General features: G+C 52.9%; 11 protein-coding genes across 11 annotated transcripts; 5 read left to right on the top strand and 6 right to left on the bottom strand.

Moving 5' to 3' along the window:
- Positions 1-1,971: 1,971 nt before the first annotated feature.
- BJX67DRAFT_277367 (3-deoxy-7-phosphoheptulonate synthase class II) lies at positions 1,972-4,357 on the top strand. Its single transcript, XM_071026586.1, has 6 exons — positions 1,972-2,167; positions 2,226-2,335; positions 2,412-2,475; positions 2,526-2,618; positions 2,671-2,722; positions 2,776-4,357. Exons 1-6 carry the CDS (start codon positions 2,140-2,142, stop codon positions 3,911-3,913), a joined length of 1,485 nt encoding a protein of 494 aa, XP_070889191.1. The 5' UTR covers positions 1,972-2,139; the 3' UTR covers positions 3,914-4,357.
- On the bottom strand, positions 4,041-8,895 carry BJX67DRAFT_344920 (uncharacterized protein). The gene is made up of 2 exons (XM_071028308.1): positions 4,824-8,895; positions 4,041-4,774 (listed from the first exon to the last, which is right to left on the bottom strand). Exons 1-2 carry the CDS (start codon positions 8,606-8,608, stop codon positions 4,219-4,221), a joined length of 4,341 nt encoding a protein of 1,446 aa, XP_070889190.1. The 5' UTR covers positions 8,609-8,895; the 3' UTR covers positions 4,041-4,218.
- A 526-nt stretch (positions 8,896-9,421) lies between these two features.
- BJX67DRAFT_390921 (lysophospholipase family protein) lies at positions 9,422-11,578 on the bottom strand (the record flags this gene model as incomplete). The annotated part of the gene is made up of 3 exons (XM_071034691.1): positions 11,413-11,578; positions 10,684-11,347; positions 9,422-10,619 (listed from the first exon to the last, which is right to left on the bottom strand). The coding sequence occupies exons 1-3, from the start codon at positions 11,456-11,458 to the stop codon at positions 9,422-9,424; spliced, it is 1,908 nt and encodes a 635-aa protein (XP_070889189.1). The 5' UTR covers positions 11,459-11,578.
- A 689-nt stretch (positions 11,579-12,267) lies between these two features.
- BJX67DRAFT_277284 (uncharacterized protein) lies at positions 12,268-13,424 on the bottom strand. The gene has a single exon (XM_071026584.1). It carries the CDS (start codon positions 13,327-13,329, stop codon positions 12,499-12,501), a length of 831 nt encoding a protein of 276 aa, XP_070889188.1. The 5' UTR covers positions 13,330-13,424; the 3' UTR covers positions 12,268-12,498.
- A 559-nt stretch (positions 13,425-13,983) lies between these two features.
- BJX67DRAFT_378199 (uncharacterized protein) lies at positions 13,984-14,412 on the bottom strand (the record flags this gene model as incomplete). Its single annotated transcript, XM_071032301.1, has 3 exons — positions 13,984-14,005; positions 14,062-14,210; positions 14,266-14,412. The coding sequence occupies 3 exons, from the start codon at positions 14,410-14,412 to the stop codon at positions 13,984-13,986; spliced, it is 318 nt and encodes a 105-aa protein (XP_070889187.1).
- Positions 14,413-15,166: 754 nt separating this feature from the next.
- Positions 15,167-15,880, top strand: BJX67DRAFT_378198 (uncharacterized protein; the record flags this gene model as incomplete). The annotated part of the gene is made up of 3 exons (XM_071032300.1): positions 15,167-15,354; positions 15,434-15,661; positions 15,727-15,880. The coding sequence occupies 3 exons, from the start codon at positions 15,167-15,169 to the stop codon at positions 15,878-15,880; spliced, it is 570 nt and encodes a 189-aa protein (XP_070889186.1).
- A 347-nt stretch (positions 15,881-16,227) lies between these two features.
- Positions 16,228-16,751, top strand: BJX67DRAFT_378197 (uncharacterized protein; the record flags this gene model as incomplete). The annotated part of the gene is made up of 2 exons (XM_071032299.1): positions 16,228-16,503; positions 16,572-16,751. The coding sequence occupies 2 exons, from the start codon at positions 16,228-16,230 to the stop codon at positions 16,749-16,751; spliced, it is 456 nt and encodes a 151-aa protein (XP_070889185.1).
- Positions 16,752-17,132: 381 nt separating this feature from the next.
- Positions 17,133-18,707, top strand: BJX67DRAFT_277264 (class II aldolase/adducin family protein). Its single transcript, XM_071026583.1, has 2 exons — positions 17,133-17,680; positions 17,798-18,707. The coding sequence occupies exons 1-2, from the start codon at positions 17,368-17,370 to the stop codon at positions 18,403-18,405; spliced, it is 921 nt and encodes a 306-aa protein (XP_070889184.1). The 5' UTR covers positions 17,133-17,367; the 3' UTR covers positions 18,406-18,707.
- A 301-nt stretch (positions 18,708-19,008) lies between these two features.
- Positions 19,009-19,983, top strand: BJX67DRAFT_378195 (dienelactone hydrolase family protein; the record flags this gene model as incomplete). Its single annotated transcript, XM_071032298.1, has 3 exons — positions 19,009-19,249; positions 19,311-19,392; positions 19,467-19,983. 3 exons carry the CDS (start codon positions 19,009-19,011, stop codon positions 19,981-19,983), a joined length of 840 nt encoding a protein of 279 aa, XP_070889183.1.
- A 23-nt stretch (positions 19,984-20,006) lies between these two features.
- Positions 20,007-24,191, bottom strand: BJX67DRAFT_370223 (ABC transporter ATP-binding protein; the record flags this gene model as incomplete). The annotated part of the gene is made up of 6 exons (XM_071030888.1): positions 20,007-20,896; positions 20,942-21,064; positions 21,115-22,115; positions 22,177-22,991; positions 23,045-23,708; positions 23,764-24,191. The coding sequence occupies 6 exons, from the start codon at positions 24,189-24,191 to the stop codon at positions 20,007-20,009; spliced, it is 3,921 nt and encodes a 1,306-aa protein (XP_070889182.1).
- Positions 24,192-24,773: 582 nt separating this feature from the next.
- Positions 24,774-25,470, bottom strand: BJX67DRAFT_378193 (polysaccharide biosynthesis domain-containing protein; the record flags this gene model as incomplete). The annotated part of the gene is made up of 5 exons (XM_071032297.1): positions 24,774-24,837; positions 24,901-24,937; positions 24,997-25,281; positions 25,338-25,362; positions 25,426-25,470. The coding sequence occupies 5 exons, from the start codon at positions 25,468-25,470 to the stop codon at positions 24,774-24,776; spliced, it is 456 nt and encodes a 151-aa protein (XP_070889181.1).
- Between the last annotated feature and the right edge of the window lie 169 nt (positions 25,471-25,639).

Here is a 25,639-nt window from a genome sequence, read left to right as displayed (position 1 = left end):
TATATATATATCACGCCAGTCTTCGTGTTACTTATCGGGAATGTCCAATCGTGGGTATTCATAGTATCGTCACAACTACAGTAACTTATATCTAATTCAAGCTCCCACTCACCTTCCCTAACCACCTACCTAGGATCTGTCTACAAGCACCGCCCTAGAAAGCAACCCCCCCAAAATTCTGCAAGACCTGAAATACCCCCTCAGGGTTATACCGGCTCGCAATCGCCTTGAGTCTCCTGAGATCCTCCCCCCTTATAACTCGCCAGCGGGTCCTGGTCCCTAGTCGCATACTTCGAATACTCTAACGACATCGGGTCTCTTGACGGCCGCGCTGTAGAAGAAGACCAGGAGGGTTGAGTGGCCGAGCGTCCGCCAGATCAGCGACGCCTGGCCTGGCCTTGTTGTCGTTCTCGATCAAGGAAGAGTAGGTCATTAAGGTAGTAGGGCCGTGATGAGGACGCGCTTTTTGGGATGAGGCGTAGACGCTGCCCGCGGTCCAGATTTTGTTGGGGAGTACAGTATACCAGCGTGACACTAACAGTAAGTTTCCTTCAACGGCGTACCTCATAATCAACAACATCCATACACCCCAACCCCAAGCCATGCTCGCTATTCTGAAACAAAAAGTCCACCACCCAGCAAGAACCCCGGCAGGCCAACCTCCGGTACTCTTCTCAATGTGACCCGTCAGCGCATACGCATCGAATCAAGCTCCCTCTACACCTCCAGATCCAGCCAGCGAAGGCCCAACCCGATGTCAACGGTCGTCCTGTCCGAGGACAGCTCGAGCTGCGTAAACATGGAAAAGGCGATCACGATGCCGCGGTCGTTTTCTCGCGAACCCTGGGGATGTGGAGATCGCCTGCTGCCGCGGATGGAGGATGTTGCGCCTGGGTAGCTAGCGGGTTAGGGCTAGGAGTCGGGCGACTTCGTGGGTGGTTGACGGGGTGGTGATGACTTTCTGGGAGAGCCAGCAGTTTGTGGGTTTACTGGGGGTACGGTACTATGTGAGTTGTTACTTGTGAAGCAATATTTGCCGGGGGTGTTTGAGGGCATCAGAATCCTGACACGCGAGGCCATTAGTATCGCTAATTGACTCCCCTGGGGCCATTTCCAAACAGTGGGATGCAACTGGATCTCGACACAGCCGACTGGCTGGCCCACTGAGAGCGATGGTGCAGCCCTAGCTCAGCCTTCACAGCTGCCAACTCTGCACTGACCCTGGTCTTTGTGGAGTATAACGCAGCGTGGGGAATAAGGGTGTCTCAACTCTCCTGCCTTGCCTGTCTTGATTCATCTCGTGGGTCGTTCTTCATATCCCGCTCCTGGCTAGTCTCGTCGTCGGACGGACGGCACGGCTCGACTCAGATTAAAAGTACTGTCGATTCATTACATAGCTCGCGCCAAGGATGGGATTTGGGGTCTCTTCTTGACTCAAGGAGAATACGAAGAGCACTTTCTCCTACTTCCATCCCGCCTGGCTCAAGGTAGTCAGTCCACCATCCTCGATCGATGCCCGGTACTAACAGAGCCAGATATATTACGCAACCCTCCGCAGCTACCTCGTCGCCGCCGCCGCCGCCGATGAATGGGAATGGGAATGGGAAGATTTATCGGCAGGGGGAATCGGTGACAGTTGGTGTCAGTTCGACAAGGAGGTATTAGTTAGGGTTGCAATATATTGAACCGGGCTTGTGCGCGAAAGGCTTGTCATAATGAGATGTATATATTGTATCTCAGGCTCAGACTGCAACCTCCGGGACTGTGGTGCAGCAGGTATGTATAGAGTTTGAAAATATAAAGAACACAGGCAGAGCAGTGTAGAAGCAGCTCCAGCTGTGCACAGACCTTTGCATGCGCCTTGAGGGCCCAGGCGATCACGTGATTTTGCATCTCCGGATCCACGTGATCTTTGATGACTCAGGCCGCAAATAACCGCGGGTGAGTTTCTTTTTTGCAGGACTATTGAACGGATTAACTTAAATGTTGCGATTATTGCCCAGGGCCATCTGAAAATCCCTTATTTGAGTCATTCATTGACCGCCATCTTGACTGCTCGCCAGCTGTGACGACGCAGCCGAGTCCTGGCTTTCTCGCAACACACTCTCTCTATTCGCTTTGAGGATCAGCTTCACAGCAATGGGCGCCGACGATTGGAGCCCAAGATGTGAGTTGTTTATTTTTCTCGCCATGAGCACGGGCTGACTGACGGTTGGTTGTGACAGCTTGGGCTTCGAAGCCCATCAAGCAGGAGGTTGTCTATGACGACCCCGAGGGCGTTCAATCGGCGCTGCAGAAGCTCGAGAAATTGCCTCCGCTGGTCACTACACAAGAGGTGTGTATCTCTACTCTTTTCATGATTCCTTGCGTCTGATCGGGATTCGTACGATGGATATGACTAACTCGGGTAGATTGCCAACCTGAAGAAGAGCCTGAAGAACGTCGCACTCGGCAAAGCCTTTGTCCTACAAGGAGGTATGGCTGGCGTCTCGACTGCGGGTGGCCCCTTCTAACATGGCCTCCAGGTGACTGTGCGGAGCTGTTTGACTACTGCAATCAGGACATGATCGAGGCCAAGGTCAAGCTTCTCCTTCAGATGAGTCTGGTTTTGATTTGGGGTAGGAAGACCACCCCCCGCCTCAATGCTGGCCCAGATATTAACGTCACCAGGAGCAAATATGCCGGTCGTCCGCATCGCCCGGATCGCAGGTCAATTTGCCAAGTAAGTCGTCCGACATTTCTTCGACCAGCGCCGTGTGAAGCTAACTCTTCTAGACCCCGATCAAGCCCTATGGAGCTAGTCAACGGCGTCGAGATGCCCTCCTTCCGCGGAGACAACATCAACGGCTTCGACGCCACGCCTGATTCCCGCCGTCCAGACCCCTCCCGTCTCGTCTCTGCGTACTTCCACTCCGCCGCATCCCTCAACTACATTCGCGCCTCTCTCTCTTCAGGCCTCGCAGACCTGCACTCCCCGCTAGACTGGGGTCTTGGCCACGTCATCACGCCCTCGATCAAAGAGAAGTACGAGCGCATCGTAAACAGAGTCAAAGACGCCCTCCGCTTCATGCAAACCGTCGGCATCGACACCGACCGCGGCGTCGAGACAGTAGACATCTACACAAGCCACGAGGGCCTCCTCCTCGAATACGAAACAAGCCTCACCCGTCTCCTCAAGGACCCAACCCCACCACCCTCCCATTCCCACCCGCACCCCTCGACAGCACCACCACCACCACCACCACAACCAGCAACGGCAACGGCAACAGCAACAGCACCAACACCCCCCTCAAAATCCTACTACGCCACCTCCTCCCACTTCCTCTGGATTGGCGACCGCACCCGCCAACTAACAGGCGCCCACGTCGAATTCTTCCGCGGAATCGCCAACCCCATCGGCATAAAAATCGGCCCCTCCCTGTCACCCCAGGATTTAATCACCCTCCTCGACACCGTCAACCCCTCCCACGAAATCGGAAAAGTCACCTTAATCTCGCGGTACGGCGCCTCCAAAATCGCCGCCCACCTCCCCGGGCACATCGCCGCCGTGCAGTCCACAGGCGGCCGCCACATCCCCGTCTGGCAGTGCGACCCCATGCACGGGAACACGCAGACGACGCCCGCGGGCGTGAAGACGCGGCATTTCACGGATATTCTCTCGGAGTTGCGGCAGGCGCTGGAGATTCATCGGGCGGCTGGGTCATTTTTGGGTGGGATGCATCTTGAGTTGACGGGAGAGGCTGTGACGGAGTGCGTCGGTGGGGCAGGGGGGTTGACGGAGGAAGGGCTGGGGGAGAGGTATACGACGTTTTGCGATCCGCGGTTGAACGAGAAGCAGGCGCTGGAGTTGGCGTTTTTGGTGGCTGGGTTTTATAGGGAGTTGGACGGGGGTGATGAGGTGAATTCAATCTAGGAGGTTCAAGATAGGCATGGCTGGAAAAGTTACACCGACTCTGCATTTCGGGTTTTGCATCTGACAAACGTTGTTCGGATGATATTTCGGGATCAGTATCCATTATTACATTAAAGACCTGCTTAGATGCATATTCTCTATTTCAAATACGGTCCAATACAACAAGTAGGGTATTCTCAAAATAAACATAATATGAACCCAAATCCCCAAACACTCCTGCAAAAGGGTATGCATGCTATGGTACAAAGGGTCCGGAACACCCATCCAAATCCCAAGTCACGAGAACATCAAGTTCCCTACGCCAATCACTCTACAAGGGGGCTTCCAATAGCGGGTTTGAACGCTAGACTCTTCCGTCTAGCAGCTTCCAACCTCGCCTTCAATCTCTGAGATGGCTCTTCTTCTTCCAAACCGATGTTGGAGAAAAGACCTTGTTGTGTCTGCTTCGGAGGACAGGTCTGTTGCACAAGCTTCGAGCGCTGGGAAAGGTAGAACGGTGTTGCGGGCGACATGCCAATGCTATCAAAGTTAAATCCAAAAGGGGCAGCTCCGGGGGTTTGAGGTGTCTGCCAGTACTTCTGGTCTCCTTCGGTGTGGCCGGGCTCATACTTTCGAGCAGTTTCCGGGGTGGAGCGATCAACACGGGACATCGGAGTTTTGTTCCTAACGGCATTTCGGGCAGCTTCGGATTGCCTGCGGCTTGCAGATCCGCTAGGCGTGTTGTTCTTGACGAGAGTCCCATTGATGTGGCTCAGGGCTCTGGGCTCCATGCTCTTCCGCCTCTTTGCACCACCACGGGGGATGATGGTGCTGTCAACGGCATATGGCGTTTCGTCAAGCCATTTGTTTTCGCGCTCGCAGCTGTCATCATGTTAGAATGATTACTCTTCAACACAGAAGTGATACATACTCTAGAACCCAGCCAACGCCAACACATTTGACGAGTCCTCCTGCTTGCCTCACTTTTTCCAGGGTGCGGATACCGCCATCCTTAAAGACAACGTGGGTGATACCAACCTTGCCTTCTCTCGGCTCGGCGTCTTCCTCCGGAGATAGGCTGAGACGCGGGTTCCACGACCAGTTCTTGATACACCTAGCTCCCATCTGCTGCAGAAGCTCAATGAAAATGCCGCTAGCGTCTTCACCCTCCGTGGTGTGGACATCCACGAAGACAACAGCACCACGAAGGTAATAATCGTAGGCTGCAACTTGCTTGCGAGGGGTCTTCGAGGGGCTGGGTGAGCGTAAAGGTGTCTTAGTGCGGTTTGCGCGCTCGACTTCCGCAGATTTTCGTGGAGATTTAGGGTTGTGGGATTTCCGAATTGAGCCTCCCTGCAGCCTGCGCGATTTGTGAGGAGGGGATTCAGGAGCAAGATGCCCAGCCGGAGGGAGCACGAAATTGCGGAGCCTAGGTGAAGAGCGGACTGGAGACGTCATCGAAAGAGAGCGTCCACGCTTGCGGGATATTTTCAATGGTGATATCTCTCCTTCAGGTCTCAAGGGCACTTTGGAAACGGTATGGTATGTCTGCGTGTTGAGCGGTCGATCCCCGACTGGTGTGGCAGGGTCTGGGAGGTGAATCGCGTCGTTCTCTTTTTCGTACCCGGGTTCGTTCAGGGTCGGGTAGTCTCCGCTTTCGGCAACCTGCTCTGGGGTCGCGTCCCTGAGGGCGACATCTGGGCTTTCGTCGGGCGCTATCTCGGCCATTGGCTGCCTTGCAGAGGTATTTGATTCCAAGTCCCGGTCCACGTCGACCGCCAGCTCCTCCCCGTCTTCGTGGACCTCAAGGCTCGCAGGAGACCGCTCCACGGTCCCCGAACGACATGCGGATAAGAGTGGCGCATTTGCGAAAATGTCCGTGCTAGGAGCCCGAGGGGTAACGCCAGAAACACCACTACGCCTTCCAGCAAGGGAGAAAACGTCCCTGCGCCGCGGATGTTGTCCTTCGGCTTTTTCGGGCGTGCTTGCTTTCCACCGACTTAGCTGTTCGGCAAGCAAGGTGAAGCGTGGTCCTCGACTGGAGTGTGGCGGCCCAGGTCCCTCGTGACGATCGGTCGGGGTATTGTGTTCAGATAGTGGCTCGTGAATAGGGCTTTCCGTTGTAGCATCCGAACTGTCTGCAGATGCACGCAGAGAAGTGGTAATATCTGTCTGTAGCATGGGAGATGGAGAAGGATTACACACGTCAGCGAGTGGGAGGGTTGGCGCCCAGTGGGTCAAAAGAAAGGTGACGAAAGGCGTGTCTTCAACTTCTTCAATCTCGTACGGTTGGAAGGGACCGGAGCTTATCAGGTCATCGTCAGCAGGTCCATAAAGGGTGGAGTTTTTCTCGACTTTCTCGACTTTCTCGCGAAGAGTGGGTTCATCGCCCGCGAGTTCATCATCGGTTGCCGAGACCCAGTCATCTTCTTCACTAATCGCTGCTGTGTTGTGTTGGTTCAAGAATCCCGTGGTCGGAGGCTCGGCGAAGACATCCTCAAGCCCATCAACAAGGTCGGTTCGGTATGCTGAACCTGTTGACTTGTCCTCTTCGGCGTCTGACTCCCGTAGGTCTGTTGTGTGCTCATGCTCAACTCCGAAATCCACTCCATGACTTTCGCCCCCATGCAATTCCATTTCGAAAACGTCTTTCAGCGACACCCGCCGGTACATTCCATCTTGGTCATTGCCTTCGGCACCACGGGCATCTAGTGCAAACGACATTTGCAAGGCGTCTCCCGCATCATTCTCAGGCCCGTCAACAGTATCCACAGCATCCTCAACATCGACTTCATCCCCCGCGAGATCTTTAACCGCGAGCGAAGAGACTTCATCCTCGTCATGTTGACTAAGATGCTCAGATTGGTCCGATTGAGCTGTGTCATCCTCCTCTGAATTCTCATCCATTTCACCGTGAGGGTCCCCACTCGGGGAGGATCTTGCATCCAAGCCTTCTAAGGATAGCGCATGTGCCTCGCACTCTTCGTCGTCGAACTCAATTGGGCCTTCCGGTTCTTGCCCTCGAAGCGGGGACTGACCATACATTGACACCGTCTCGTCATCGCTTTCACTCTGAACCTGAAGTGGAGACTCCTTCGCTAAAGAGGAGGGAACACGAGTCACAGAGCCCTTGAACGGAGTACCAACTTTCTTCGCAGGGCTCAAAAGCAGACTAGACTTGAATGGGTTCGAGGCTTGTTGCGAGAATTGCTGAGATGAAAAGGAGGCACCGAAGCTGGCCTTTTTAGGGGATGTCTTGAGAGGTGAATTCTGCGCTGGGGTAAAACTTGGTTGTGCCGTGAATCCATTTCCGTCACAGGGAAAGAGGCTGCCTCGTGCTGGAGTTCCCAGCTTAGCCTTCCTGGGGGAAGTTCTGAGCGGAGAATCTTGAGCTTGGTTGGATTCTCGCCGTGCCAGAGGTTTTGTGCTCTCTTGGAAAGATAGACCAGCCCGCTTGGGAGTCTCTTTAATCGTGAAGTGGAACGGCGATGGGGGAGGTCTGCGGGCAGGGCTCGACATGAACTGCGAGTCGCCAAAGTCGAACATCTTCGGATGTGGTAGAGTGGGTTCGCCATTCTCATCGAGTTTCTTAGACAGTTTACTGGGAGTGAAATTGATTCTTCTCACCGGAGAGCCAAGTCCTGCCTTTCCTGATTCGTGCTTCTGGGGTGAATGAACCACGAGCTTGATAGCATCCTTTGCCCCGTTTAATTCGTCCTCGCCGTCAGAGCTTGCGGATGAGATTGTCCCCTTCGCAACCTGTGTCGCCTTCTTCGGGGAAAGAGGCTTCGCTCCTCCCTTCTTACCAGCTGCAGGTTTGCGACCCCTTGTTGATGCCGTGGGTGTCTTGCGAACAGGTTTAGCTGCGAGGCTGTGTTGGTCCTTTGCGACAATTGTCCCTCTCCTACGCCGTGCGGTCGGGGCAGCGGTTTCGCTCATCTCCTCGTCCTCCTCGTCCTCCTCAGAATCTAACATCTCCTGAAACGTGACCGTCTTCTTCTTTTTCGGCTGCCTGCGAAGCATAGCAGAGCCTGGTGTTATAAAGATCTGCGTCGGCCCTTGGGAAGACGACAACTCGTCACTATCTTGTGTCTTGGCATTCCTCCGCGTGTTCTCCTTCAGAATATCATCGTCAGCAGTAGGCTTCACCGTAGTCCCCTTTGGCCGGCCTCTCGGCTTCGCAGAACCCGCAGCCTTTGGCGCTGTAGACCCCTCCTCCTTTGTCGACGCCTTCGTCTTCGGTCTCCCCGCCCGTTTCTTTGGAGCATCAAGGCGAGCTAATTCATCATCTTCATCCCCGCTGTCACCGTCATCGTCACTCTCACCCTTCGAAAGAACAGCAGCAGGAGCAACGGCGGCCCTCCTTCCACGCCTACCCGTAGAAGCCGCAGCCACACCTGCAGTCGCAGATTTCCCCCTCGACCCAGTGCCCGCCGGCCTCCCTCGCCCCTTAGTCTGAATAACACCAATCTCATCATCCGTTTCTGATTCCTCCTCCGATTCCAATTCTGCGGACGAGTTCGTCTCCGCTGCCGCTGCCGCCGCCCCTGCCCGCGCATTCCTCCGTTTCAGTTCCGCCGTAGAGGCAGCCTTCGTGACTTTGGCTGCGACCTGCTTGCTTTTACTCGCTGTCTTCGTCGCCGTGCTTCCCTTTGCTCCCCGGCCACGCGTCGCGCGCTTGGGCGGGGATTGGGGGATGACTGCAGCCCGGGCCATGATTGAGGTAATCTCAAGAGAAAAGAAACGCGATAGCTAGCAAAACAAGGCCCGACACGATTCAATCCGATCCGATCCAATCGATATATTAAGTTCTATTTGCGGTTAGAGAGAGTCGGATGTCGTTGTCGTCGATTTGCGATTGCTCATCGTGTGGCGTGTTGTGAGGTGTTGTGGCGGTCAAGTTGTTTCCGGGTTAACTTGGATCGTCTGGTGGGTGGTTTAGCGAATTGATAGACGGAATTAGAATATTATTATTATTCCTGCAGGAGTGTCGTCTGTTGTCGTTATCTTGCAGAGGGTGAATCGGGCCGACCGCCTGATCAAAGTTGCTGTTTATCGCGCGGATTGCCTGTTTGGGAAGTCACGTGAAATGGTATCCTATGGCAACGAGGCGTCCACGTGAGGACTGGAGTGATGCACCTTTTTTTTGGGGGGTTTCAGGATGGTCCTGTGCAAATAATAATGCATCCGTACGTCGACGCGTTCCTATTCTGGATAGGATAAGAGGAGGGATGGTTTCAGATAACTTGTCTGTACGAGATTTTCTTTCCCGCAATTGTTGTGACTCTCCTTGTTCGTACTCTTATATTCTGAGATGCAGTTGAGAAGGCCTATGTTGAATGCTATATAACAGAATATCGGCTCTGTCAGAAATATATCGCTAGAAAAAGAAAGAGCGAGTTATGAAAAAAGGGTTATCCAAGCTAGACAGCACAGTAGAAAGCGAATGTATCCGAAAAGGTCAAGATTCCAACACCGAAATCGAGGACATATATACACAGAACAGTCGAATTGATTGTGTCCTAAATTTCAGACCGTCGTGAAGATCGCAACGCTGACCGCAACTACGGTCGAGAACACGGTCGGGAAAACCCCAGAACCGGCGTCCTCCTGTGTATCAACGATCGTAGTAGGTGCGTATTCACCAGGCGCGCTGGTGTTCGTGGATCCATCCCAACAGTATCTGTCGAAGCACTGGGTGCAAATCGCGGGGACTTGCTGGTTAGTTCGGTCGAAGGAGCGGCTGAGGATCGCGCAGCCGACGCAAGCGGACCAGTTGCTGTCTCCGGTGCTGTTACCCATGGTCACGACGTCGTATCCGTTCTGGATGGCGCCGTCCCGCTCCTCTTCCGAGTAGCTGGGAGTGAAGGTTGAGAAGTTGGAGAAGTAGCTGTAGGGGTTGTTGGGCAGATAGACAATCAAGGGAGCGGAGGTGTTGGAGCTGTCGCATCCGAAGAACGTGGGACGGCTGTTCAAGCCGAGATTGACGAAGGAGTTTACGTCTGGAACGGCAGGGAATTCGGTGCCGTTGCTCATTCCAGTCGAGCTGATACTCCGCTCGTAGGTGGCGACGAGAGCGGTGCCGTTCGGCCAATTATGCTCGGTATCCGCGGATGAGTCGACAGCGAAGATCACGTCAACATGACGGGCGGGCTGGATCAGAGGGTGCAGGGGAATGTTCTGAAGGTCCTCGCCACCGTCGACAACGTCGAGATTTCGTTCGTTCGCATAAGGGGAGAGCTCCGGCAGCCAGCCGAAGAAGGGATTAGGCGAATACACGGCAATGTCATTATTATCTTCGCCTATCTCCCCGAGAAGGCCGGAGATGGATTCCGTCAAGAAATCCGGAAGGCCGGTGTCATTGAGCTGCAGGAAGAACTGGTTGAACAGACTGGACGAAGTGCCCATAACAAACCCAGCGTTGTCAAACCCACGAACACAGCTTTCATCTTCTGGGAGGGAGCCGTTTTCAAAGCGCGAACCGAGATACTCCAATGGCGCAAATCCGTATATAGTAGGATCAAAGCTGCCAAACTCCCAGGGGTTGAATTCGTAGACGGTTGCATTGCTACTGATTACGAGTTCGCCAGGAAAACGACCGTCGGCGACCAAGATAGGCAGTGGCATATTGGCGTCCTGGAACTCATTGGACAAGGCAATCGAGGACCAGGTGAAACTCGGGCCGCCATTTGAAGCATTTACTAATTGATAGGAAAGAGCACGTCCCCTGGGCCAAGATTTTAGTGCCAGATCCAACCACTTCGTCAATTCAGGGACGTTAAGAGGCATACCAGTAGTCCGTGATCGATGTTTCATAATTAGCATCTTCTTTGTGTTGAACCTGATCGTAGATGTCTCGATAGTAGCCGACTGAATCGAAGAGCTGAATGCCGCCCTCATCGGGACCTTCGAAAATCGAGTTCTGGAATTGCCACACATCCCCATCCTCGGTCGTCTGCAGCGACGAGATGGTTGTGAAATTATTGATGTAGATAGAGCCGACAAGCCAACCACCACCGCTCAGGCCAGAAAGATAAGTTGAGGATTGCAGCAAGCCACCCAGCTGACCCTCGCTGGTCGAGTTTTCCGTCCGGCTGTCGAAAGCCTTTATAGCTCCAGCACCGTTCATCAAAGCACGGTATCCACCACCAGAGACCGCTATGCCGATGTTGGGCAGGTCCGAGGAATTGTTAGAGACCCGGTCGAGATATGCGGCCGCGTCGAAGTCCCGAATTGTAACATGACCGAAAAAGTCCCTCAGCGCGGATTGGGTCTTCTCACGTCTGGTTTCGAGCCACGAAGTCTCGTTTTGCGAGAGCGACGAGCCGAGACGGATCTCGGGACGATTAGCAGGGCAATCAACATCGGCTGGGGTATATGCGTCCGGAGCGTTCGGGAACGACCGCTGCACTGGCGATACCTCTCGCGCGGCGTCGTTAGGGATTGATGCTGCGCCTAGAAGAATTCAGATGAGATTAGGGGTCGGTGGGCGTGGTGTACGCGGAGCAAGGAATGTATACCGGAGAGAAATCCCGCCAAAGCAAGCGCTGTTGCTGTAGTCTTCATCTTGTTGACCCGCGGAATGCTACCCACGGGTACTTCTTGCGGAAGATGACAAATTTCCAAGAAGAAGAAGAGAGAGTGAAGGTGAGTTTATACCTCAGGGAAGGAGAGGCATGTGGTCAGACACGAGACAGATCGGCCCAAATTTAAAACCAAGGGGTATGATTTCACAACTGCAGCAAGCCGAGCACCGCGCTAACGGGTCTGGGAAGCCAAGAGCGCCCTGGTTCTCTGGTTTGGCAGTGAGTGGGCCAACCTGAAGAACTCTCAGGCCTCATTGGCATCGATTGGCGATCCATGAGCTCACAGGGCAGGGAAATCCGGCACTTCCGCAGCTCCTTTTGGCTCCCGGATTGTTGTGGCTGGGGAGAGTGGATATTCATGTTTGCATCGCCGATCCCGAGTCGCTCGATTCGTCGCGTCGACTGTGGCTTTGGCTCGTTTGCAAGCCAAACGAACAAGGCTGACAATGCGTGGCTTCATTTCGCTATTTCGGTGAACTCTGGAGAGTCAGCGCTAGGCAGCAAAATAACTCCGCTTCCGGTGGGTCAGCGAGGCATCTGGGATTCCTCAGATCGATGAATTGGTGCTGTTGGAAGCTGCAGCGAAACAAAAGTTTTGCAGCCATAAATTGCACGCTCCAGCTTGAAAAGAACTCACCTTGACTCGGCCGTCAATCCGAGGCTCAACACTTTGTACCTTATTGTCTTGGGTGGTACGAATTGAAACAGCTGAAACCGCGATGTTGTGACGCTGGCGCTGACGAGCTGAGCTCGACAGCAGGGTTGATGTCAGCTGAAAGGGAGAGCATGGCTGGACAGAACAATCCCAGATGCACAACTCCCGAGGCCGAGTTGCAGGATGATTGGGAGCCAGGATTACATGTGTGAGGAAGGATGACTCGGCAGTGCGCACTGGGATCCGAGGTCCCTGATGGCAGCTCAGATTTGTATGCACAACCACCTTGTGTTGATAGCATTTCTCCGGCAATACGATGATGAGGCAAAATTCCCGATTATCGGAGATGGCATACTGCAGTCTGATCATCTAACACGTTCATACATCACATCCGTCCTCAGGGTATACTTCGTACCCCGAAACACCGGATCTCCACTGTGAAGGAGATTATTCTGCTGAAAGACAAGGACCGACCCAGTCTTCGGAAACACCCTCGCATGCCTCTCATTCTCTGCAGGCCGCGGTAAGAAAGACGTCGCGCCCCCAAGCAACTTCCCCCCCAGATCCAAGTTTGTTCCTCCCACGGCATCCACTGTCATCCGCGAGTCCCTCTCCGCGCACTCCAACTCCTCAAGATCTTGGTTCCCCTCCCCGTTTAGATACAAATGGATCGTGAAATACGACTTATCCCCCGTACCAGGCGCAGTGTAGTGGGCATCGCAGTGTGGTCGGAAATACTCACCGCCGACGTACTTGAGGCACCGCAGGCGCTCATTGAACCGGGTCATCTGGTACGTGCGATTCCGGCCCGCGAGCCCCGTCACAAGCGGCCGATTGTCGAGCTTGACGATGCCCAGTCCCTGCATGAATGGAAGGAGCCGGGCGAATAGCTTCCCTGCGAGGTCGGGGCTGTCGAGGATAATGCGGCCGCAGTTACGGGAGTCGGTGGCGAGCATTTGGCGGCCATTGCCGATGTTGATGAGGGCACGCTTCCAGATGCCGTCGGTGGTACTTCCTTCAGCCAGACGGATGATTTCTTTGCATTCCTCTGCGGTGAGGGCGTTGTCGATGACGGCTGCAAGGTGGTTCTTGTACTCGGGGAGAGCGGGGTCGGTGGTTGCGAAGTCAATCACTTGGCAGCGAGCGCTGGCAGGCGGTTGTGGGTGGAGGAAGCCAGAGTCTACTTTCGGTGTCATGTTGTTCAACTTGCTGGGGGTGAAATTGGGTATCTTTCATCGTGGGGATCCTTTTCACCATCGATTGACTTCCAGAGGTCAGTTCTTGTTGCTGCGCCACAAGGCTACATTAGGTAACGAACAAGACTGATCTCTCCACCAGCTCTCCTCATTTTGCCTTCGCCAAAGGTCAATTGCTTTTATTGTTCCTGATGAACAAATGCGAACCGAGTATGCGATCGCGATCAACGACTGGAGCGTCTCAATTTCTCTGACGGGAGAAGCGTAAGAACATGATGAAACTCCCAGTACGTGCGAACAAAGGAAAGAGAACTGAAACAAAGAAGGAAGGAAAGAAGCAAAAGACAGAAGGAGGGAGTAAACAAACTGAAGAGCAGACAAAGGAAAGAAAATGAGGGATGGTTGAATGACCTCAAGCAGAAACAATCTCAGCGTCATTATCCATCAAAACGAGATGGGAATCTCAAGAGAACCAAGCTGTTTTCCGAATGCTGACACCACGAATCTAATCTGTGGTCCTTGAGGCTGGTTTTGAGCTGGATCTGGTGTCTGCACCCTCCATTGCACAATTGCAGTCAGATACGTACCTGAGCCGGCCATACACCCGCTGGTGCAACAGATCCTGGAGGGGGATTCCGTTTAAATCGCAGACAATTATGCCGACAGTGCGAACCCCCTATTTTGGCGTCAGCGGGAAGTATCCAAAGAACATCTGAGAGAGGCGTGGGTTACAGGGTCGACTCACCTTCGTCAATGGTTTCAGGAGCGGGCCTATCCCGAGTGTCCTGCAGGATCTTAACCCCCTTTGTGAGGGAATCTCCGTCGGTGTGTTTTAGTATGATATTATTTCTACCGTACTCCCCGGCTTTGGTCTGCGTTCCCTGGCATCAAGTTAGCTGGAAGGATGATTGTAAGTTGGGGACTGCTAGTTCGAACCCTCCTGAGGACCCAACAGGCAATGGCAGGGGCCATTAGCCCGTCTGCGCCATCGTTTCTGGAGACAACGAGCGTGGTGCTACACTGGCATGTTTTGTTCGTGCCGTAGTCGATTCCGACTACGATCTTACACTGGATGCGATCCATCGCTTGGGTTGGTGCGTGGAGTGCTTGATTGGTATGAAGATAGTGTGTGTAGTTTGTTCTGGATATCGGGAGAGAGACCTCAACTGAGGAGCTGTCGGGGACCCCTGGGGTATAAGGAGCTCTGGAGAAGCCCCCCCCCCCCCAGCAATCTGCCCTGACCCGACACAGAGCTGTGCTCGCTGAACTTACGGGCCTATAATGTCTTCGGCTGGCCTTTCCTGCAGTTAGCCATGCTCCACCCTATGCACGGTTCCAGAATATTGGAAATCGTTTGTATGTCGCCCGTCACTCCCATGACAGACAGCGAACCTCAGTGGCTGCTTGCCTCGTCACTCCGAGACAGGAGGTCATTGGCAGCAGCCAAGAGCTTTGCGTGATTTATTTTTAACAAGTCAAAGGGATCCCAGTGGACTATCACTGCGTTGACCCGGGACAGCTCATTGTACTGTCCTGCAGCAAGCTGGCGCGTCATTTTCCTGATGAGGGCGGAGGCAGTTCCCCATACTGTAAAGGAAGGCAACGCAAAGAACTTTCCTTGGGAACTGGCTGGACAAAGGCCACACACCAGGGAGGCAAGACTGGTTTAAAATGTTTGCCAGTCTTCCCCTTTACCCTCTCTTCCCTCCAAAATTTTCACATCTCTTTGCTTTCTCACATATACTCTCCACAACAATGGTGCAGACCCGCAGCGCCCTCAAACGAAAGGCTATGGAGGCGGTACACCCCTCTTCGGAACCCCGAATGGATACCTTCTATGGAGGAGATGAACGAGGAAGACGCTTTCCGCAGAAAGTACTGTGGGCGCTTTATTTTGCGGCGCCCTGACTACCACCAATTGATGGGGTGTGCCAACTCCCTCATCACACAGGGTGCCGCGGAGTGGGGGTTCGATCCCGATGGCCTGGGGAATTTCTACTGGGAGATGTACACTCTGGCTCGGGCGTAGATAACTGAATACATCATCCACGACATCGATGTCCTGCCCGGCTACCAGATCCAACGGCTGATCATCAGCGTTGAGGGGTTCTGCGTACAACTGGACTGGCCCAGGGCGCATCCTTCCTCCCACTGCGGCTTCCCACTTTGGGGATGTCCTGGCCGAGTTGCTGATACACATCACCGTCCACGAGCGCCTCTTCCAGAATCCTTTCTGGTACCTAGACGGAAAGACCGGGCCAGACGATACCGTCGGGGATACAGAATTCGGTCATGAGCTTACGTATATGTTCGAGCGGTTTTATAAGGGTGAGTAGCCATATCGCTTCCTGGATTTGTGAGGATTTATAAGTTCTTTCCCGTACTGACTGGCTTTAGCCAATACGACTTACGGGGTACTCTGGCGAAGGCAGACCCAACGTTTAGCCAACTCCGTGAGCGTCACCACGCGCCGAATACCGAGTTCGGAAAGTACAATGCCGACAGACACGAAAAGGCCGTTAATAGGTTAATATTAACTTCTAGTTCTTGATAGCTATAGAAGCTATTTTATGCCTATCTTTAATAAAGCATGTAGTAATAATAATATTATACTTATCTATATATTTTCTTATTTATTATATTTTTTGTAGCTACTAGATATTAATTATTATTTTAGTCTACTAAAATATATATATAAGGAATTAGTAGAGTATAGAATATACCTAGAATTTAACTTTATTAATAAATTAGACTTTTTAAAGGCCTATCTAGAGGCTTATAAGAAGATTTTTATACCTAAAAATATTTAAAATAACTTTATTATAGCAGGATTATTACTATTTAACTCTTAGCAAGTTATTAAAAGGTTAAATATCTTATTGTGGGTTTGCCGACGATATGCTCGCCAGCGAGCCCTTCTGCTACCTCTTGCGGGACGCATATCCCAGCTCCTCGCCACTCGCCGAAGAGAGACGCGATGGCCTGGCCGACGTGTTCTTGAAGGCTGTCCGGTCTATGGTCAATTGTGAAACCTGGATCAACGGCCAACCAGTCTTGCGTGGCATAACGGAGCTGGATGGTGTCTTCCGGAGGGAATCGGACCACGCTACCCTCCATCAGTACTGCTGGCGGCCGCGTATGGACCGGTACGAGGGCCACAAAATCCTAGTCGTGGTGAGACCGGGCCTGGCCTATGTGGACAATTACCCATGCTATGCTATGATGTCTATGCGCGCCTGAAGGTACCCGAGATATTTGAGGCGGAAGTGATCCCGGCGTTTAAGCCCGCGGAGGAGGACAATGGAAAGGCTGCGCCGGAGACGGATACGAAGGCAGAAGAGGACGAGGACGTGGACGACGGCGACGAAGAGGAAAAGGCAGACGACGAAGAGGCGGAATGGGTTGAGGGAAAAAGTGAGTAGAAGGCACGCCAGAGGCTTTGGCTGCACTGCGCAGGGAAAATAGATGTCTTTCTCTTGGGTTCTCTGTTTCTTCTCAGATTGGATTCGGGTTCTGAACATTTTCCTAAAAAAAAAATTAAAAAAATTCATTCCTGGATGATCAATAGATATCTGGTAGCGCTATAAAAAATGAAGCCGACTCTCGCCTTCGTGGTCAGTTCATGGAATCATCACAGTCGCAGTGTAATGGACTGCCCCTTCGAGCTGAACGCACTTCCCCCAGCAGTGTCGGACGAAAGCTCGGACAACCCGTACCCCGTCTCTGCGTTGTCTTCCCAGAACGTTGATCTGCGAGGTAGCTCACCGAGATACAGGATGACAGCATCTCGTCTGAATATCTAGTGGAAACGAGGTCTTTAACCCCCTATAACCTCGGGTCGGAAAAGGGGTGGCTTTTCCGTGGACTCTTGCACACCAGCGACGGATATGCACCGACTCAAGCGGGGTTGGAGAAGCATAGAGACGAGACTTTCTAGCTGGGTTGAATCTCAACGGATTTCATCTTCCAACACAGCACTTCGAAGTAGTTAGTTATACCTATACTTACAAGAATACTCTCTCCTCGTCACTTCGCACGATGGCCCCCACAACCCTAAGTGACATCCAACACCCCGTCGCCGTACCAACAACCAAGTCCACCAGTGATGACATTACCACCACCACCACCACCCGCGCCCCAAACCCTCCGCAGGTGCAAGTCCTCGGCAAGACAAAGACCGGCATGACTCTGAAAATCCGCAGCTACCCTCGCTTCGACAGCCTCGAGGACGAGCGGCTCTACCGCAAGGAGCATCTCGCCGCTGCATTCCGGGTCTTTGCGGACCGGGGCTTCGACGAGGGCGTTGCGGGACACATCTCCGTGCGCGATCCGATTCTCACGGACCATTTTTGTAAGTTCTCGTCCTCGCTGCCATTCCCAGAAAGACAGGGAAATCCCGGTCAACGGACATATTGACTGACTGACTGACTGACTGACTGACTGACTGCTTCGGTGCCCGTGGTGACAGGGATTAACCCGCTCTCGGCACACTTCTCCCTCATCAAGGTGTCGGACCTGATCCTCGTCGACGACGCCGGCACCGTCGTCGAGGGCGACGAGCCCATCAACCTCCCCGCCTTCGCAATCCACTCGGCGATCCACAGGGCGCGCCCGGATGTCAACGCGGCGTGCCACGCGCACAGCGTCGCGGGGAAGGCGTTCTCGTGTTTCGGGCGCGAGCTGGAGATGCTCACGCAGGACGCGCTGCGGTTCTACAAGTCGCATGCGGTGTACCGCGAGTTCCGGGGCGTGGTTGTCGACGCCGAGGAGGGGCGGCGCATTGCGGCGGCGCTCGGGGATGGGAATAAGGCGGTGATTTTACAGAATCATGGGCTGTTGACAGTGGGGGGGAGTGTGGATGAGGCGGCGTTTTGGTTCATTAGTCTTGATAAGACGTGTCAGGCGCAGTTGATGGCGGATGCGGCGGCGGCCGCGGGGTATCGGAAGATTGTGATCGATGAGGAGGAGGCGGCGTATTCGGCGGCGCAGGTCGGGGGGCCTGAGAAGGGGTGGTTGGCTTTTCAGCCGTATTTTGATGAGCAGGTGGCGAAGACGAAGGGGGAGTTTTTGCTGTAGCTGCTGGCTAGGAGTGGCTGCGCTGGTGTCCATAGTGCTTACAAGAGGGTTCTTACTTTTTCTCTTTTTCTATTATGTCTCAGGGTCCCCCCGTTTCTATTTACTCATCATGGAGAAGAAGAATCCGAAGTCGGATGCATCCAGCTGTGGAGACGCCACGAGGAGACGGGACTCTGGGATCCCACAGCTTAAGCATTGCCAAGAGACGACCCAAACCCACGCCAGAGATCAATGGCCATCTGCAATGCGACGGACCGGACTTTGTTTGCAGGGTTCCGTCCGGCCTGAAACCCGCTCTGACACGTGCATCTGATAATTCGGAAGCTGTGCAACGGAGCTTCTTTTGACAGCCTCTCCTGTTATATACCTCACCCTTGCTTCCAAGATTATCTCGATAGTACTTACTCTGCACTCCAGACTGTGCTTTATCTGCCTGGTGCCGCTCCCATCGGAGTTAACCCCTGTTATCCCCGGCCAAACACAACCCTGTCCAACAACAAAGTCTCAAACCCTCTTCCACACTTTTCCCTCCTCCCGTCACACTCAATCACCAATCTCCCGACAACATTTCCTTTTCAAACACTTCTCTCTAATAAGTCCGAAATGTCCTGCCCCGACTGCTTCGCCGGCCACATCAACCCGGGCACCCCAACCGGCCGCGTCACAAGCCTGCACGGCCTGGACGTTTACGTCGCCGAGCCCTCGGCCCCAGCATCAGAGGTCCGGGGCATCGTCGTCATCATCCCCGACGCCTTTGGCTGGGAATTCGTGAACAATCGAATTCTCGCAGACCATTATGCGCAGAGGGGGAAGTTTCGCGTTTATTTGCCGGATTTTATGAAGGGTGCGCGCTCTATCAACCGAGTTTTCGACTATCTCTGTTGACATGTGATACTGTACGACAGGAACCGCCGCGCCAGTTTGGGGCCTCGATGCGATCCGCGCTGTCATGAAGACGGGCTCGCTCTTGGATTGGATTACTAAACCGTATTTGTTCCCATTAATATTAACATTAACATGCATACTTTTCCTGTGGACAAGTTGGAGGCTAACGAGAACAGCTACCACATCGCAACCGTCCTCTACGGCCTCGTGCCGTTCATCGTGAAAAACCGCCCGGGACGGTCCTACCCCATCGTGGAAGCTTTCTTCACCGCTCTCCGCAACTCCGAGGGCGCCGCGACGCCCGTCGGCGCGGCGGGGTTCTGCTGGGGCGGGAAACACACCGTTCTCCTGGCGCACGGTGCGTCGACTGTTATCGAGGGCGTTGAGACGCCGCTTATCAATGCTGGGTTCACGGGCCATCCGAGTCTTCTTGCGATTCCCGGGGATATTGAGAAGCTTAAAATCCCCGTGAGCTTTGCGTTGGGAGAATTGGATAACAACCTGAAGGCGAAGGCGATTGGGGTTGTGCAGCGGGCGATGGAGGGGAAGGAGGGCGAGGTGAAGGTTTACGTGGGTGCTGGGCATGGGTTCTGTGTTAGGGCTGATACGGCCGTTGAGGATAGTAATCGGCAGGCGGCGGAGGCGGAGGAGCAGGCTGTGGCGTTCTTCCAGAAGTGGTTTGCTCACATTTAATTTCACCTAGTTCTCTTGATTATCTAGTTCTCTGTGTTGCTAGCTGGGTGCTCGATCAGAGCCCTGAGTTTTCCAACCCGAGTTGGTCGCCTGGAGAGCGTCTTGAAGGGCCCGCTTTCAACGACGCGACCTTCTTCTAGCACGACGATGTTATCTGCAATTTCCATCATTTCTCTTGCGTGTGTGATGATGATCACTGTTAGTCCTTTGCGGGCCGCAACGAGTCTCTGGACGGTCTGTCGGATGGTCTCTGCGCTGCCAGGGTCGAGACTGGACGTTGCCTCGTCGAGGATTAATACCTGCGGCTTGCGGACAAGAGCTCGCGCGATGACAACCCTTTGCGCTTGGCCACCAGAAAGCCCCACGCCACCGTCTCCAACGACAGTTTGGTAGCCCCTCGGCAGCGAGGAAATGAACTCGTCTATCCCAGCCGCGCGCGCCGCGCTGCGGACGCTAACGAGCGTACTGAGTGGTGATTCAGGGTCCAGTCCGTAACCGATATTCTCTTGAATTGTTCCTGGGAAGATAGTCGGCTGCTGCGAGACGATTGAGATGCGCGAGCGGAGCGATGGCGTGTGCAAGTTACGGATATCAACGCCACCAAGGGATATTCGCGGCCGCTGTGAAGGTGGAGTTTCGTAGAGGGATAACAGTAGGGAAGCAACGGTGGACTTTCCGGACCCCGAGCGCCCAACAATTGCTGTACAGGAGCCTTCGGGAATCATGACGGAGACACTTCGGAGTACGGGCGCATCAGGTCGAGAAGGGTACCGGAAGGTAAGTCGTTCAATCCGTATCGGTGCAACTTTAGGGATCAGTTGTTGGCCGGAATGCTCGTGGGAAGTGTGCTCTGGGAGATCAACGAGGCGAAAAAGGCGCCTGGCCATCTCGCGGGAGGTGCTTATCTGGGGGACTGAAGGGTTAGACGGGACATTGAGAGGAGAAGAGTAGAGCTTACTCCAAGCCATGACCGTGCTGGCGTATGCGACGCTAAAGAGCAGAACAGAGAATACAGACATGATGGCTTCCACTGTGAACTCGCCGTATCTGACCAGCGCTGCGCCGTAGTAGAAAATTAGGGCTGCCGTTATATTTAGCCGGTAGTTTTCTGCCTGAGAATGCCTAACTCACCACTGACGAAGAGAATCGTAGACTCAACAAGTCCAAAAAGAAGCCCTGTGTATATCCCTTTGCGCAATCCCAGAGTCAAACATACCGACGCGGCTTTCAAATGCTTATTGTGAAAGTAATGCTCCAGCGTCAAACTTCTCACTGTGCGTATCTCGGAGAAAGTCTCGAGGAAAATTTCCGACGTCTTCACCCTTGCCGTAGTACATCGCCTATCCCATATGCCACTGGTCGTCTCGAACCCTCGCGTTATGGCATAGATAACCGGGCCACACGCCAACGCAACGAATGTCAATTTCCAGCTCATCGCCAGGCTCCATATAACTGCCATCAGCGTCACTGACGCAGCTACTATGATATAACCGCTGAAGCATGTAACCAGGTTTCGGACCTCCTCTCCGCTTTCGTGTAGGCAGGTACTTATCTGGGAGGCAGCGTTTCTTTCGTCTTCAAACCACGCTCTAGCTTGGTCAAGAACGCGGTGGAACGCGTCCTTTCGTAGACAGTCAACCCAGGCTTGACCGCAGACATCGAGAAGGTAATACATCAGATAGTTGGTGAACGCATCACAGATTGCCACTCCGAGAACGGCTAAGGCCCATCTCTTGCTGTCGTTGCTTTTGTTGTAGAATGTATGGAGCAGCCGAGAGAGGAAGTATGAGAATAATGGTGTTGCGCTGGCATGGGCGAGTGTGCACAGGAACGCGATGAAGAGGAAAAGTCGCTGCTTGGGTGATAAGCTTGGTAAGATGGACTGCATTGCTCTGCGGATGGGTTTTCCAAGGTTTGCCTGTGAAGGGGATATTCTTTTGGTGCGAGAGGACTCATTTTCTCGCCTTTGGAGAGCCCTGGGACGTCGCAACTTGAACGTTCGGAAAGACGATGAAGATGATGGCTGGAAGTGAATGTTTTTGGCCCTCAATGCGCTCAGATTATCCATAGGGATTTCGGCCTGGCCGAATGGATACTTCTTGAGAGACACATCGACTGGATGGTTTCGGTCACTGTGCTGATGTGAGCTTTTGAAAGGTTACAAGGGCATTTACAGAGCAACTCTTCACGTACAAGTCTTTCGGTGGTGGCGGAGGCGGCTGGCCATAAGAATCCTCTTCAGAACTTATTGGCGATGTATCCGACATATAATCATCGAAAACGCTCTTCTCACTAGAAACCCGATCCTCGCGGAAAAGCCCATCCAGCTTTCGGTCGAGCTTGAGCTCACCCTTATACCCAGCTTGTATGACCGATCCTTGGTCCAAGACGTAAGCAAAATCGCTGTCTCTGATCTGGGACATGTCATGTGTGATGATTATTGTAGTCTTGCCTTCACGCCATTTTCGAATTGAATCCATCACATGCGCACGATTTGTGCCGTCCAGTGCACTGGTCGGCTCATCTAAGATGAGAATTGGGGAGTCTCGCACTCGAGCCCTCGCAATGGCGACTCTTTGCCGTTGACCACCACTCAGAGCATTACCACCCTCGCCAACGAGTGTATCGATGCCACTCGGGAGATTTTCGATTGTACTTGCGAGCATCGCGAGCTCAATTGAGTATTCGACATCTTGCTTTCTGATTTCTTCGTGGTCTCGCCGTCCGAAGGCAATGTTCTTGAATATTGACTCGTTGAAAAGTATGCTCCGTTGCTCGACATACGTAATATTGTTACGGATCCAGTTGATGCTTAGAGTTTGTATAGGATTTCCATCAATAAATATCTCTCCCGATGTCGGGAGGTAGAAGCGGGTCAGCAGTTGGCCGAGCGTGCTCTTTCCTGACCCGCTTTTCCCAATTACGAATGTCGTTGCCCCGGCTGGGAAGAAGAAGCTAGAGGAGTCTAAACTTAGCCGATCGGGCTGGGAAGAATATGCAAAAGACAGCTTATTGAAGAACAGTCAGTGGCATTTTGAGTCCACGTCTGCGGTGAACTCACCTCCGCTACCTCGATATCACCCTCGCAGTGCAGAGGGTATAGAGCCCCCTGCATCTCTTTTGAAATGGCTGTTTCCCTGCCTTCATACAATACCTTTTGCAGCGCAGTTGCCGCTACCTTTCCTTTCTCTAGTATCACCAGGTGCGGCATTAAAGACTCGATAGACTGCGCAGCCGTAGAACACGCCCAGAATGTCCTTAGAACATCGCCAGCTGAAAGCTTTCCCGATATCGCAAGAGTGCTGCCGTACCAAAACCCCTGCACGAACATGCCAAACATCATGAACCGCATGGCGGATATTTGGAGGGAGTTGAAGTGCGCTTGTCGGAGAAATTGTGACGCGGCCCCGTCCACTTTGCTACTGAATTTCCTCAGCTCGAGTGCCTGGCCGTTGAGACATTTCACCGTATCGATAGATAGCACCGCATTATTGACAACCTTGGAAGCGCTTTTGAGTTCATTTTGCTGGGATTCGATGCTGGCGTTGATCTTCGGGGCGAGAAACGGGACTATGATCGCGACGACGGGGATTCCTGCGAGGATAACAAGGGCGAGATTCCAAGAGGTGTAGAATGCCAGGCCGAGGGAGACCAATGTACGGAAGGAGTATTGCAATACCAACCCGAGAGACTGTGAGGTTGCCGTTTGTAGCTCTTGTATCTGGCTGTGCATAGTTAGAAAGTTAGGTTCAGACCAGTTAGATATTGGATCGCACTCACATCTGAATACAACTCAAGAAAGTGCGCGTACCTTCTTGCTGCTCTTCAAAAAACCGCTGATCTTTCTTCAATAGCCCCTCAAAAAGCTTATCCCGAGCACTTGCAGCCTGTAGCTCTCCAAACGCTACGAAGAGGATGAGATAGATCCCATTCCAGAACCACCCGATGGCACCGAGTCCGACCAGCAAGATACAAGACGAAGATACGCGCTGGGTCAGGATCTGTCCAGTAATGTCTCCCCCACCAAACAGTGTAAACTGATTGAATATCTTCCCCAGGAGAACGGAAAAGAGAGGTACGGTGAAGCTAGCAACGAAGGTGCAAAATACGCCTGCCACCAGAGCTGGCACATGTTTCCTTGTCGCGAAATTGAGCAGTGGTGTTCGGGTGAAGATATGTAAGTAAATCTTGAAATGAGTAGTAGCCATTACTCGGCTATGATTTCGGGGGTGGTGATATCCTCATTGGTTTCCACAGATTGCTGGTGTTGGTAGCTGGAGAAAAATATTGACCGGATCAGACAAACGAGAGATGGTGACAAGAGGACGAGCAGGTGAGGTCGACAAATCAGACAGCATCGCGCAATTCTTCCATCCATGTAATAAAGAAATGCAAGACTTGGTTTCTTTTGCTGCTGGCTTCCGGAAATGGTCATATTGAAGGGGGTTTCATGCAGAGGGTTCAAAGGCCGCCGCGGTTTGGATTGTTCTTGGCCCCAGTGCCTGTGTTCTTTGTTCACCACCCCATCAAGGGTCTATAAAGCTATAAATATCTGGGCACCTTGAGTCTCCTGCAGTCAGGCTGCCTAAATGCGGCAATATGTAATCACTCATAGCAGTGCTTCTATGCCCAGGACTTTTATACAGCTCCATGCAAGATACATTTCCGCACTCAGATCTACTGTCATAGAGATCATAGAGTTTATGTGAACAGCATATAATTGAGTTCTCGAATATGTAAAATGCATGGCTCTAGTTTTGAAGGGTTATGACATGACCGCTATCGTGAAATTATGAGCTAGACTTCTTCGCCTGGGCCTGCTCGTAAACCCAATCGTTGAGACCAGCTCGGTTCCTAGATAGGACACGGATCTTCTTAATATACAAACCTCGGAATTTAGCGTCGGAAAGGGCTTACCTGGCGATTTCTATAGCGTAGAACTGCATGCGCATCGCTGTAAGCCCGGTTAGACAACCATCCCATACCAAGCCAAAAACACATTCAAATACCCACCGAATATTGTGTTATCTCTCTCATACTCCGTCTTCGGGCTCGCCCGTAACATCGTGCCGAAGTTGAAGTCGTGAACCTTCTTCTCGTACTGGTTGATCCAATTCCGCCACTTCTCCTTGCCCTCTTTGCTCTTCATCTTCTCCTCATCAATCGTTTCGGCCGGGTCAAAATCCGGAAACTCTTGCTTGAAATGCTCGTAGATCTCGTCGTCCATTTTCGTCAGGCGCAGCTGTGACCCGGGCACTTTCTCGAGAATAGACCAGTACGTCATCAGATGTTCCACGGCTGTGGATATGGCGTGAGTAAATTGAAGTCCATGAACTCAACTGTGCGGTACAAACCCTTGACGGCAAACTGCTTCTCCATCTATGATGACTGTTAGCGTTCCCTCCGATGTGCTCGTGGAGCATGATGCGATAGGGGTCCTACATCATCCAGGTTCTGAGCCTGCTCTGGGTCGAACGGCTTCGACATTTTTGCTACTTTGTAGTAAAATAAAGGGGTGAAAAGTTGTTGCAAAGCTATACCAGGGGCTAAATGAACGACGAAAACTTAAGAAAGAGGTAAAGCAATGGTTCAAGATGAATCGCAAAAACCCCGCCATACTCTCATTTTTTTGCCGAAAAATTTTGGTGCCGCCCAG

Source organism: Aspergillus lucknowensis (assembly GCF_044049455.1).
Source record: "Aspergillus lucknowensis strain CBS 449.75 chromosome Unknown BJX67scaffold_6, whole genome shotgun sequence".
Lineage (NCBI taxonomy): Eukaryota > Fungi > Ascomycota > Eurotiomycetes > Eurotiales > Aspergillaceae > Aspergillus > Aspergillus lucknowensis.
This window is presented reverse-complemented; position numbering and strand designations above follow the sequence as displayed.